Source organism: Heptranchias perlo, chromosome 22, assembly GCF_035084215.1.
Source record: "Heptranchias perlo isolate sHepPer1 chromosome 22, sHepPer1.hap1, whole genome shotgun sequence".
Classification (NCBI taxonomy): Eukaryota; Metazoa; Chordata; class Chondrichthyes; order Hexanchiformes; family Hexanchidae; genus Heptranchias; species Heptranchias perlo.
Window position 1 is genome coordinate 17757305 of NC_090346.1, and position 14102 is coordinate 17771406.

General features: G+C 46.4%; 1 protein-coding gene across 1 annotated transcript in view; it reads left to right on the forward strand.

Annotated features, from left to right (window-relative positions):
• LOC137340543 (interleukin-21 receptor-like) overlaps window positions 1-14102 on the forward strand; it is an 88257-nt gene that overhangs the window by 13095 nt on the left and 61060 nt on the right. Inside the window, exon 3 of the mRNA XM_068003062.1 lies at window positions 12783-12897. Within this exon, the coding sequence (XP_067859163.1) occupies window positions 12783-12897 (115 nt within the window). The remainder of the gene's footprint in view (window positions 1-12782; window positions 12898-14102) is intronic.

A 14102-nucleotide genomic window follows, 5' to 3' on the forward strand; every position in this document is an offset into this window, starting at 1 on the left:
TTGTCGGTGTGTGTGTGAGTTGGAGAGACTGATATTGTAGGTGTGTGTGTGTGTGAGTTGGAGAGGCTGATATTGTAGGTGTGTGTGAGTTGGAGAGACTGATATTGTAGGTGTGTGTGTGAGTGAGAGAGGCTGATATTGTAGGTGTGTGTGTGTGTGTGTTCGAGAGACTGATATTGTAGTTGTGTGTGTGTTAGAGAGACTGATATTGTAGGTGTGTGTGTGAGTTAGAGAGGCTGATATTGTCGGTGTGTGTGTGTGAGTTGGAGAAGCTGATATTGTAGGTGTGTATGTGTGAGTTGGAGAGGCTGATATTGTAGGTGTGTGTGTGTGAGTTAGAGAGGCTGATATTGTCGGTGTGTGTGTGTGTGTTAGAGAGACTGATATTGTAGCTGTGTGTGTGTGAGTTAGAGAGGCTGATATTGTAGGTGTGTGTGTGAGTTGGAGAGGCTGATATTGTCGGTGTGTGTGTGAGTTGGAGAGGCTGATATTGTAGGTGTGTGTGTGTGAGTTAGAGAGGCTGATATTGTAGGTGTGTGTGTGTGAGTTGGAGAGGCTGATATTGTAGGTGTGTGTGTGTGAGTTAGAGAGGCTGATATTGTCGGTGTGTGTGAGTTGGAGAGACTCATATTGTAGGTGTGTGTGTGTGAGTGAGAGAGGCTGATATTGTAGGTGTGTGTGTGAGTTAGAGAGACTGATATTGTAGGTGTGTGTGAGTTGGAGAGGCTGATATTGTAGGTGTGTGTGTGAGTTAGAGAGACTGATATTGTAGGTGTGTGTGTGTGAGTTAGAGAGGCTGATATTGTAGGTGTGTGTGTGAGTGAGAGAGGCTGATATTGTAGGTGTGTGTGTGTGTGTGTGTTCGAGAGACTGATATTGTAGTTGTGTGTGTGTTAGAGAGACTGATATTGTAGGTGTGTGTGTGAGTTCGAGAGGCTGATATTGTCGGTGTGTGTGTGTGAGTTGGAGAAGCTGATATTGTAGGTGTGTGTGTGTGAGTTGGAGAGGCTGATATTGTAGGTGTGTGTGTGAGTTAGAGAGGCTGATATTGTAGGTGTGTGTGTGAGTTCGAGAGGCTGATATTGTCGGTGTGTGTGTGTGAGTTGGAGAGGCTGATATTGTAGGTGTGTGTGTGAGTTGGAGAGGCTGATATTGTAGGTGTGTGTGTGTGTTAGAGAGGCTGATATTGTAGGTGTGTGTGTGTGTTGTAGAGGCTGATATTGTAGGTGTGTGTGTGAGTTCGAGAGACTGATATTGTCGGTGTGTGTGTGAGTCAGAGAGACTGATATTGTAGGTGTGTGTGTGAGTCAGAGAGACTGATATTGTAGGTGTGTGTGTGTGTGTTAGAGAGGCTGATATTGTAGGTGTGTGTGTGTGAGTTGGAGAGGCTGATATTGTCGGTGTGTGTGTGTGAGTTAGAGAGACTGATATTGTCGGTGTGTGTGTGTGAGAGAGAGGCTGATATTGTAGGTGTGTGTGTGAGTTGGAGAGGCTGATATTGTAGGTGTGTGTGTGAGTTGGAGAGGCTGATATTGTAGGTGTGTGTGTGTGAGTTAGAGAGGCTGATATTGTAGGTGTGTGTGTGTGAGTTGGAGAGGCTGATATTGTAGGTGTGTGTGTGTGAGTTAGAGAGGCTGATATTGTCGGTGTGTGTGAGTTGGAGAGACTCATATTGTAGGTGTGTGTGTGTGTGAGTGAGAGAGGCTGATATTGTAGGTGTGTGTGTGAGTTAGAGAGACTGATATTGTAGGTGTGTGTGAGTTGGAGAGGCTGATATTGTAGGTGTGTGTGTGAGTTGGAGAGACTGATATTGTAGGTGTGTGTGTGTGAGTTAGAGAGACTGATATTGTAGGTGTGTGTGTGTGTGAGTTGGAGAGGCTGATATTGTAGGTGTGTGTGAGTTGGAGAGACTGATATTGTAGGTGTGTGTGTGTGAGTTAGAGAGGCTGATATTGTAGGTGTGTGTGTGAGTGAGAGAGGCTGATATTGTAGGTGTGTGTGTGTGTGTGTTCGAGAGACTGATATTGTAGTTGTGTGTGTGTTAGAGAGACTGATATTGTAGGTGTGTGTGTGAGTTAGAGAGGCTGATATTGTCGGTGTGTGAGTTGGAGAAGCTGATATTGTAGGTGTGTGTGTGTGAGTTGGAGAGGCTGATATTGTAGGTGTGTGTGTGAGTTAGAGAGGCTGATATTGTAGGTGTGTGTGTGAGTTCGAGAGGCTGATATTGTCGGTGTGTGTGTGTGAGTTGGAGAGGCTGATATTGTAGGTGTGTGTGTGAGTTGGAGAGGCTGATATTGTAGGTGTGTGTGTGTATTAGAGAGGCTGATATTGTAGGTGTGTGTGTGTGTTGTAGAGGCTGATATTGTAGGTGTGTGTGTGAGTTCGAGAGACTGATATTGTCGGTGTGTGTGTGAGTCAGAGAGACTGATATTGTAGGTGTGTGTGTGAGTCAGAGAGACTGATATTGTAGGTGTGTGTGTGTGTGTTAGAGAGGCTGATATTGTAGGTGTGTGTGTGTGAGTTGGAGAGGCTGATATTGTCGGTGTGTGTGTGTGAGTTAGAGAGACTGATATTGTCGGTGTGTGTGTGTGAGAGAGAGGCTGATATTGTCGGTGTGTGTGTGAGTTGGAGAGACTGATATTGTAGGTGTGTGTGTGTGAGTTGGAGAGGCTGATATTGTCGGTGTGTGTGTGAGTTGGAGAGACTGATATTGTAGGTGTGTGTGTGTGAGTTGGAGAGGCTGATATTGTCGGTGTGTGTGTGAGTTGGAGAGACTGATATTGTAGGTGTGTGTGTGTGTGAGTTGGAGAGGCTGATATTGTAGGTGTGTGTGAGTTGGAGAGACTGATATTGTAGGTGTGTGTGTGAGTGAGAGAGGCTGATATTGTAGGTGTGTGTGTGTGTGTGTTCGAGAGACTGATATTGTAGTTGTGTGTGTGTTAGAGAGACTGATATTGTAGGTGTGTGTGTGAGTTAGAGAGGCTGATATTGTCGGTGTGTGTGTGTGAGTTGGAGAAGCTGATATTGTAGGTGTGTGTGTGTGAGTTGGAGAGGCTGATATTGTAGGTGTATGTGTGTGTGAGTTAGAGAGGCTGATATTGTCGGTGTGTGTGTGTGTGTTAGAGAGACTGATATTGTAGCTGTGTGTGTGTGAGTTAGAGAGGCTGATATTGTAGGTGTGTGTGTGAGTTGGAGAGGCTGATATTGTAGGTGTGTGTGTGAGTTGGAGAGGCTGATATTGTAGGTGTGTGTGTGTGAGTTAGAGAGGCTGATATTGTAGGTGTGTGTGTGTGAGTTGGAGAGGCTGATATTGTAGGTGTGTGTGTGTGAGTTAGAGAGGCTGATATTGTCAGTGTGTGTGAGTTGGAGAGACTCATATTGTAGGTGTGTGTGTGTGAGTGAGAGAGGCTGATATTGTAGGTGTGTGTGTGAGTTAGAGAGACTGATATTGTAGGTGTGTGTGAGTTGGAGAGGCTGATATTGTAGGTGTGTGTGTGAGTTAGAGAGACTGATATTGTAGGTGTGTGTGTGTGAGTTAGAGAGACTGATATTGTAGGTGTGTGTGTGTGTGAGTTGGAGAGGCTGATATTGTAGGTGTGTGAGTTGGAGAGACTGATATTGTAGGTGTGTGTGTGTGAGTTAGAGAGGCTGATATTGTAGGTGTGTGTGTGAGTGAGAGAGGCTGATATTGTAGGTGTGTGTGTGTGTGTGTTCGAGAGACTGATATTGTAGTTGTGTGTGTGTTAGAGAGACTGATATTGTAGGTGTGTGTGTGAGTTAGAGAGGCTGATATTGTCGGTGTGTGTGTGTGAGTTGGAGAAGCTGATATTGTAGGTGTGTGTGTGTGAGTTGGAGAGGCTGATATTGTAGGTGTGTGTGTGTGAGTTAGAGAGGCTGATATTGTCGGTGTGTGTGTGTGTGTTAGAGAGACTGATATTGTAGCTGTGTGTGTGTGAGTTAGAGAGGCTGATATTGTAGGTGTGTGTGTGAGTTCGAGAGGCTGATATTGTCGGTGTGTGTGTGTGAGTTGGAGAGGCTGATATTGTAGTTGTGTGTGTGAGTTGGAGAGGCTGATATTGTAGGTGTGTGTGTGTGTTAGAGAGGCTGATATTGTAGGTGTGTGTGTGTGTTGTAGAGGCTGATATTGTAGGTGTGTGTGTGAGTTCGAGAGACTGATATTGTCGGTGTGTGTGTGAGTCAGAGAGACTGATATTGTAGGTGTGTGTGTGAGTCAGAGAGACTGATATTGTAGGTGTGTGTGTGTGTGTTAGAGAGGCTGATATTGTAGGTGTGTGTGTGTGTGAGTTGGAGAGGCTGATATTGTCGGTGTGTGTGTGTGAGTTAGAGAGACTGATATTGTCGGTGTGTGTGTGTGAGAGAGAGGCTGATATTGTCGGTGTGTGTGTGAGTTGGAGAGACTGATATTGTAGGTGTGTGTGTGTGAGTTGGAGAGGCTGATATTGTCGGTGTGTGTGTGAGTTGGAGAGACTGATATTGTAGGTGTGTGTGTGAGTTGGAGAGACTGATATTGTAGGTGTGTGTGTGTGTGAGTTGGAGAGGCTGATATTGTAGGTGTGTGTGAGTTGGAGAGACTGATATTGTGTGTGTGTGAGTGAGAGAGGCTGATATTGTAGGTGTGTGTGTGTGTGTGTTCGAGAGACTGATATTGTAGTTGTGTGTGTGTTAGAGAGACTGATATTGTAGGTGTGTGTGTGAGTTAGAGAGGCTGATATTGTCGGTGTGTGTGTGTGAGTTGGAGAAGCTGATATTGTAGGTGTGTGTGTGTGAGTTGGAGAGGCTGATATTGTAGGTGTGTGTGTGAGTTAGAGAGGCTGATATTGTAGGTGTGTGTGTGTGAGTTCGAGAGGCTGATATTGTCGGTGTGTGTGTGTGAGTTGGAGAGGCTGATATTGTAGGTGTGTGTGTGAGTTGGAGAGACTGATATTGTAGGTGTGTGTGTGAGTTGGAGAGACTGATATTGTAGGTGTGTGTGTGAGTTAGAGAGACTGATATTGTCGGTGTGTGTGTGAGTTAGAGAGGCTGATATTGTAGGTGTGTGTGTGTGTGAGTTCGAGAGGCTGATATTGTAGGTGTGTGTGTGTGTGAGTTGGAGAGGCTGATATTGTAGGTGTGTGTGTGAGTTGGAGAGACTGATATTGTAGGTGTGTGTGTGAGTTAGAGAGACTGATATTGTAGGTGTGTGTGTGAGTTGGAGAGGCTGATATTGTAGGTGTGTGTGTGTGAGTTGGAGAGGCTGATATTGTAGGTGTGTGTGTGTGAGTTAGAGAGGCTGATATTGTAGGTGTGTGTGTGTGAGTTAGAGAGGCTGATATTGTCGGTGTGTGTGTGTGAGTTGGAGAGGCTGATATTGTAGGTGTGTGTGTGTGAGTTGGAGAAGCTGATATTGTAGGGGTGTGTGTGTGAGTTGGAGAGGCTGATATTGTAGGTGTGTGTGTGTGTTGGAGAGGCTGATATTGTAGGTGTGTGTGTGTGAGTTAGAGAGGCTGATATTGTAGGGGTGTGTGTGTGTGTGTTGGAGAGGCTGATATTGTAGGTGTGTGTGTGTGTGAGTTCGAGAGGCTGATATTGTCGGTGTGTGTGTGTGTGAGTTCGAGAGGCTGATATTGTAGGTGTGTGTGTGAGTGAGAGAGACTGATATTGTAGGTGTGTGTGTGTGAGTTAGAGAGGCTGATGTTGTAGGTGTGTGTGTGTGAGTTGGAGAGGCTGATATTGTCGGTGTGTGTGTGAGTTGGAGAGGCTGATATTGTCGGTGTGTGTGTGAGTTGGAGAGGCTGATATTGTCGGTGTGTGTGTGAGTAAGAGAGGCTGATATTGTTGGTGTGTGTGTGTGAGTTAGAGAGACTGATATTGTAGGTGTGTGTGTGAGTTAGAGAGGCTGATATTGTCGGTGTGTGTGTGTTAGAGAGACTGATATTGTAGGTGTGTGTGTGAGTTTGAGAGACTGATATTGCAGGTGTGTGTGTGTGTGTGTGTGTGTGTGTGTGAGTTCGAGAGACTGATATTGTAGGTGTGTGTGTGTGTGAGTTGCAGAGGCTGATATTGTAGGTGTGTGTGTGTGAGTTCGAGAGGCTGATATTGTAGGTGTGTGTGTGAGTTAGAGAGACTGATATTGTAGGTGTGTGTGTGTTAGAGAGACTGATATTGTAGGTGTGTGTGTGTTAGAGAGACTGATATTGTCGGTGTGTGTGTGTGTGAGTTAGAGAGGCTGATATTGTAGGTGTGTGTGTGAGTTACAGAGGCTGATATTGTAGGTGTGTGTGTGTATTGGAGAGGCTGATATTGTAGGTGTGTGTGTGTGTGTGTGAGTTAGAGAGACTGATATTGTAGGTGTGTGTGTGAGTTGGAGAGACTGATATTGCAGGTGTGTGTGTGTGTGTGTTAGAGAGGCTGATATTGTCGGTGTGTGTGTGTGTGAGTGAGAGAGACTGATATTGCAGGTGTGTGTGTGTGTGTGAGTTCGAGAGACTGATATTGTAGGGTTGTGTGTGAGTTCGAAAGACTGATATTGTAGGTGTGTGTGTGTGTTAGAGAGACTGATATTGTAGGTGTGTGTGAGTTAGAGAGGCTGATATTGTCGGTGTGTGTGTGAGTAAGAGAGACTGATATTGTAGGTGTGTGTGTGTGTTAGAGAGACTGATATTGTAGGTGTGTGTGTGTGTTAGAGAGACTGATATTGTAGGTGTGTGTGTGTGAGTTAGAGAGACTGATATTGTAGGTGTGTGTGTGTGAGTTAGAGAGACTGATATTGTAGGTGTGTGTGTGTGTGTGTGTGTGTGTGTGTGTTAGAGACTGATATTGTAGGTGTGTGTGTGTGAGTTGGAGAGACTGATATTGTAGGTGTGTGTGTGTGTGTTGGAGAGACTGATATTGTCGGTGTGTGTGTGTGATGGAGAGACTGATCTTGTAGGTGTGTGTGTGTGAGTTGGAGAGACTGATATTGTAGGTGTGTGTGTGTGTGTGTTGGAGAGACTGATATTGTAGGTGTGTGTGTGTGTGTTGGAGAGACTGATATTGTAGGTGTGTGTGTGTGTTGGAGAGACTGATATTGTAGGTGTGTGTGTGTGTGTGTTGGAGAGACTGATATTGTAGGTGTGTGTGTGTGTGTGTTGGAGAGACTGATATTGTAGGTGTGTGTGTGTGAGTTGGAGAGACTGATATTGTAGGTGTGTGTGTGTGTGTGTTGGAGAGACTGATATTGTAGGTGTGTGTGTGTGTGTTGGAGAGACTGATCTTGTAGGTGTGTGTGTGTGAGTTCGAGAGACTGATATTGTAGGTGTGTGTGTGAGTTGGAGAGGCTGATATTGTTGGTGTGTGTGTTTGTGTGAGTTAGAGAGACTGATATTGTAGGTGTGTGTGTGTGAGTTGGAGAGGCTGATATTGTAGGTGTGTGTGTGAGTTGGAGAGGCTGATATTGTCGGTGTGTGTGAGTTGGAGAGACTGATATTGTAGGTGTGTGTGTGTGAGTTGGAGAGGCTGATATTGTAGGTGTGTGTGTGTGAGTGAGAGAGGCTGATATTGTCGGTGTGTGTGAGTTGGAGAGACTGATATTGTAGGTGTGTGTGTGTGAGTTGGAGAGGCTGATATTGTAGGTGTGTGTGTGTGTGAGTTGGAGAGGCTGATATTGTCGGTGTGTGTGTGTCTCAGTTACAGAGGCTGACATTGTAGGTGTGTGTGAGTTGGAGAGGCTGATATTGTAGGTGTGTGTGTGAGTTAGAGAGACTGATATTGCAGGTGTGTGTGTGTGTTGGAGAGGCTGATATTGTAGGTGTGTGTGTGTTTGTGAGTTAGAGAGGCTGATATTGTAGGTGTGTGTGTGTGTTAGAGAGGCTGATATTGTAGGTGTGTGTGTGAGTTAGAGAGGCTGATATTGTAGGTGTGTGTGTGAGTTAGAGAGGCTGATATTGTAGGTGTGTGTGTGTGTTAGAGAGGCTGATATTGTAGGTGTGTGTGTGAGCTCGAGAGGCTGATATTGTAGGTGTGTGTGTGTGTTAGAGAGGCTGATATTGTAGGTGTGTGTGTGAGTTAGAGAGGCTGATATTGTAGGTGTGTGTGTGAGCTAGAGAGGCTGATATTGTCGGTGTGTGTGTGTGAGCTAGAGAGGCTGATATTGTCGGTGTGTGTGTGAGAGTTAGAGAGGCTGATATTGTAGGTGTGTGTGAGTTAGAGAGGCTGATATTGTAGGTGTGTGTGTGAGCTCGAGAGGCTGATATTGTAGGTGTGTGTGTGTTAGAGAGGCTGATATTGTAGGTGTGTGTGTGTGTTTGAGAGACTGATATTGTCGGTGTGTGTGTGTGTTAGAGAGACTGATATTGTAGGTGTGTGTGTGTGTTGGAGAGGCTGATATTGTAGGTGTGTGTGTGAGTTCGAGAGACTGATATTGTAGGTGTGTGTGTGTGAGTTGGAGAGGCTGATATTGTAGGTGTGTGTGTGTTAGAGAGGCTGATATTGTAGGTGTGTGTGTGAGTTAGAGAGGCTGATATTGTCGGTGTGTGTGTGTGTGTTAGAGAGGCTGATATTGTAGGTGTGTGTGTGAGTTAGAGAGGCTGATATTGTAGGTGTGTGTGTGTGTGTTAGAGAGGCTGATATTGTAGGTGTGTGTGTGAGCTAGAGAGGCTGATATTGTAGGTGTGTGTGTGTGTTAGAGAGGCTGATATTGTAGGTGTGTGTGTGAGTTAGAGAGGCTGATATTGTAGGTGTGTGTGTGAGCTAGAGAGGCTGATATTGTCGGTGTGTGTGTGTGAGCTAGAGAGGCTGATATTGTCGGTGTGTGTGTGAGAGTTAGAGAGGCTGATATTGTAGGTGTGTGTGAGTTAGAGAGGCTGATATTGTAGGTGTGTGTGTGAGCTCGAGAGGCTGATATTGTAGGTGTGTGTGTGTGTTAGAGAGGCTGATATTGTAGGTGTGTGTGTGTGTTAGAGAGGCTGATATTGTAGGTGTGTGTGTGAGCTAGAGAGGCTGATATTGTCGGTGTGTGTGTGTGAGTTAGAGAGGCTGATATTGTCGGTGTGTGTGTGAGAGTTAGAGAGGCTGATATTGTAGGTGTGTGTGTGAGTTAGAGAGGCTGATATTGTAGGTGTGTGTGTGAGCTAGAGAGGCTGATATTGTAGGTGTGTGTGTGATTTCGAGAGGCTGATATTGTCGGTGTGTGTGAGTTAGAGAGACTGATATTGTAGGTGTGTGGGTGAGTTAGAGAGGCTGATATTGTAGGTGTGTGGGTGGGTTGGAGGGCTGATATTGTCGGTGTGTGGGTGGGTTGGGGGGCTGATTTCTAGCCTGCGCTGTTACTCTGTGAAACTACGGACTGATCGGTAAAATTCCACTCACACTTAAACCCCAGGCTGACAGCATCGCTTCGAGATATTAAGAGCCAGCGGGAATCTCATTGAGACTAGCTGGTCAAGTTTCCAAAGTCCTCAACCACCATCAAATTGCTTCCTTCTCTTCATCACACTTGACTTCCACTCTTCTCCCCATCTCTCTTGAAGGCACCAACACACTAACAGGCACAAGAAAGCTGCACGCTGAGGATGGAGCCTCAGTAAAACGATCTGTTGCGGATGCCTCAGCCTTGCTAATGCACCCAATTCTCAAAGGGTTTCCATTCAGCGAGCGAATGGAAGAGAGTCAAAAATGACTCCTTCAGGGTTGCTTTGTTGCTCCCTTGAGAGTCCCACCTGACCACTATGTTGGGACTCCTAAGAGTCAATGAGTGTTAGAAACTTCGGCAGCATGGATTAAAGACAGTCAACATGGATTTGTAAAAGGCGAGTCGTGTCTGACAAATTTAATAGAATTCTTCGAAGGATGATACCAGAACCGAGAGGTTATACCTATCAGGAAAGATTGATCAGGCTGGGGCTCTTTTCTCTCGAAAAGAGAAGGCTGAGGGGTGACCTGATAGAGGTCTTTAAGATTATGAAAGGGTTTGATAAGGTAGACGTAGAGAAGATGTTTCCACTTGTGGGGAGAGTCCAAAACTAGAGGTCATAAATATAAAATAGTCGCTAATAAATTCAATAGGGAATTCAGGAGACACTTCTTTACCCAGAGAGTGGTTAGAATGTGGAACTCGTCACCACAGGGAGTAGTTGAGGCGAATAGTGTAGATGCATTTAAGGGGAAGCTCGATAAACACATGAGGGAGAAAGGAGTAGAAGGGTATGCTGATAGGGTGAGATGAAGTCGGAAGGGAGGAGGCTCGTGTGGAGCATAAACACCGGCATAGACCAGTTGGGCTGAATGGCCTGTTTCTGTGCTGTAAATTCTATGTAAAGATATAACGGATTGTATTGATAAAAGGAAATGCAGTGGATGTGGATTTTAAAAAGGCATTTGATAAGGTGCCACGTAGGAGGCTTGTTGTTAAAAGCAAGGCAGATGGTATAAAGGGAATGTGGCACCATGGCTAGAAAGAAGTAGGTCAGAGGACGGGAAGGAGTAGTGGGGGGTTAATGGATGTTTTTCACCCTGAAGGATGTAAAGAGTGATATCCCCCAGGGGTCAGTGTTGGGACCATTGTTCTTTTCAATATGGAGAAATGATCTGGACTCAGGTATAGGGGGCTCAATATTAAAATTTACAGACAACAGAAAAATGAAGAGCACAATTAACTGTGAAGAAAGGGCAGATAAAGAAAGAAAGGGTCCTCAGGATGTCCCAAAGCACCTTTTGAAATGCAGTCACTGTTAGGCAGACGTGGTAGACAATTTTCACACTGTAAGGTCCCACAAACAGCAATGAGATAAATGACCAGATCATCTGTTTCAGTGATGTATGTTGAGGGATAAATGTTGGGCAGGGCAGGTAGAGGTAAGATGAAATTTAATGCAGTGAAATGTGAGGTGATACGTTTTGGGAGGATGAGTAAGGAGATGAAATATACACTAAATGGTAAAACTGTAAAAGGAGAGGAGAAGCAGAGACTGAGGGGGTCAAATACTCTTTAAAAGTGGGAGAACAAGTTAATAAAGCAATTTTTTAAAAGCATACAGGATCCTAGGTTTTATAAATAGGGGTATAATACACAAGTAAAGAGACAATGTTAAATGTATTCAAATCAATGGGACTAAGGTTGTCCATTTTCAAAGAGCCAACTCAGGTGTGACGGGCCAAATGGGGAAAGGGCAACGCTGTGGGACTGGTTGAATATCTCTTTCAGAGAGCCAGCACAGGCACGATAGGCTGAATGGCCTCCTTCTGTGCAGTAGAATTCTATGATTCTGACCATTCGCACGCAGAGAGGGGAGTGAAGAACCCAACAGTGAGTGGGCAAAAATTTGGCAGATGGAGTATAATGTGGGAAAATGTGAACTTGTCCACTTTGGCAGGAGGAATAGAAAAGCAGTATATTATTCAAATGGAGAGAGATTGCAGAACTCTGAGGTACAGAGGGATGTGGGTGTCCTAGTACATGAATCACAAAAAGTTAGTATGCAGGTACAGCAAGTGATTAGAAAGGCAAATGGAATGTTGTCATTTATTGCAAGGGGAATGGAATATAAAAGTAGAGATGTTTTGCTACAGTTGTACAGGGAATTGGGGAGACCACATCTAGAATACTGTGTGCAGTTTTGGTCTCCTTATTTAAGAAAGGACATAATTACTTTAGAGGTGGTTCAGAGATTCCTGGGATGAGGGGGTTATCTTATGAGGAAAGGTTGGACAAGTTGGGCCTGTATACATTGGAGTTTAGAAGAATGAGAGGTGATCTTATTGAAACATATAAGATCTTGAGGGGACTTGAAGGGATAGATGCTGAGGGGATGTTTCCCCTTGTGGGAGAGACTAGAACTAGGGGCTACAGTTTAAAAATAAGGGGTCTCCCATTTAAGACTGAGATGAGGAGAAATTTCTATGAGGGTCGTGAGTCTGTGTCCCTTCCCCAGAGAGTGGTGGAGGCAGGGTCATTGAATATTTTTAAGGCTGAGTTAGATAGAGTCCTGATTAACAAGGGAGTCAAAGGTTATAGTCGGTAGAATGGAAAGTAGGATTGAGGTCACAATCAGACCAGCCATGATCTTATCAAATGGCAGAGCAGGCTCGAGGGGCCGAATGGCCTACCCTTGCTCTTAACTCGTATGTTCGTACGTAACGGGATCAGCAGAATTCACCTCAGTTAAGGTCCAGGTGCAAGCCTTCCGCTGAGGGGATTGACTGGCCCAAACTGCCCTCACCTCACTGCAGCAATATTGTGAACTTCTTTATGTTCAAGGTGAAGGATGGTTTGGTGCTGCCAACTCTTGAGTCCCACAAATTGTGGAATGTATTCAAATGACTGCAGTTCCTGCAGGAAACTCAAAAAGAGTTGTCAGCGGCCCTTTGATTTCCCGTGTGAAGTGCAATCATTTCAAAAACTTCCACCAACTGAAGGACCAAGCTAGCAAATCACAATTGTGGGAAATTCTGGATTTCTGCGATATTTATGCTCTGAGCTGCTTGTAACAGTCATGGAGAAAAGCTAATTTTTAAATGAAAGTTTTTAATTTATATAAACCCCTTAGCACATCTCTTTGGCTTTACACACACAATGGGTTACTTTTTAGTGCAGTGACTGTTGTTATGCAGGCAAATGTAACAGCCATCTTGCGCACAACAAGATCACGCAAATGACAATGAGTGACCAGTTAATCTGCATTAGTGGTGTTAGTTGAGGGAAGAAGCTGTATCCCAGTATGAGTCAATGAGTCAGTGTATTCAGGGTAAGGGAACTGGAGCAGGGAGTAAAACCTCACTAATAACTTCTTCCAATTATCTCTTCCAAGCTACAAGTTGTGACAGTCTAAACTGTGTCACCGACTACATAGAGCACATAACATGCACCTGGAGAGTGGCAGTCCCACCCGAGCCTGGACTTTCATACCACCTTACTGCAATATCGTAAGTACCGAATTATTCAACTCTCAGAACAGTCACATCTTTGGTCAGCTGTGAGTCGTGAAGCAATAATAAAACCACACACTCGCTGTTTCATCACCGACCTTTACATCACTGGGCTGTACACGGCAACAGGGGCCTGTTCACGGCAACAGGGGCCTGTTCACGGCAACAGGGGCCTGTTCACGGCAACAGGGGCCTGTTCACGGCAAGAGGGGCCTGTTCACGGCAAGAGGGGCCTGTTCACGGCAAGAGGGGCCTGTTCACGGCAAGAGGGGCCTGTTCACGGCAAGAGGGGCCTGTACACGGCAAGAGGGGCCTGTACACGGCAAGAGGGGCCTGTACACGGCAAGAGGGGCCTGTACACGGCAAGAGGGGCCTGTACACGGCAAGAGGGGCCTGTACACGGCAAGAGGGGCCTGTACACGGCAAGAGGGGCCTGTACACGGCAAGAGGGGCCTGTACACGGCAACAGGGCCTGTACACACGTTGACAATGAACTCTGGACAGCAGCAGCAAACTGTTCAAAGCAAATGATTCCTGGAGATACAGGCTGCTGATCGACACAATGCTTGTGGAGTTGAACAATGAGTTGAAGAAAGGTACATATACCTGTGCAAACACACACACAAACGTGTGCACCCACAGATACACATGACCATTCAACCCATCGAACTCATCCTTCAAGGTGAAGGGCCCGGTCCCATATGGCACCAGGTGAAGGACCCAGTCCCACAGGGCAGGGCACCAGGTGAAAGGCCCGGTCCCACAGGGCAGGGCACCAGGTGAAGGGCCCAGTCCCACAGGGCAGGGCACCAGGTGAAGGGCCCAGTCCCACAGGGCAGGGCACCAGGTGAAGGGCCCGGTCTCACTGGGCACCAGGAGAACGGCCCAGTCCCACAGGGCAGGGCACCAGGTGAAGGGCCCGGTCCCACAGGGCAACAGGAGAAGGGCCCAGTCCCACAGGGCAGGGCGCCAGGTGAAGGGCCTGGTCCCACAGGGCAGGGCACCAGGTGAAGGGCCCAGTCCCACAGGGCAGGACACCCGGGGAAGGGCCCGGTCCCACAGGGCACCCGGGGAAGGGCCCGGTCCCACAGGGCACCAGGTGAAGGGCCCGGTCCCACAGGGCACCAGGTGAAGGGCCCGGTCCCACAGGGCACCAGGTGAAGGGCCCGGTCCCACAGGGCACCAGGTGAAGGGCCCAGTCC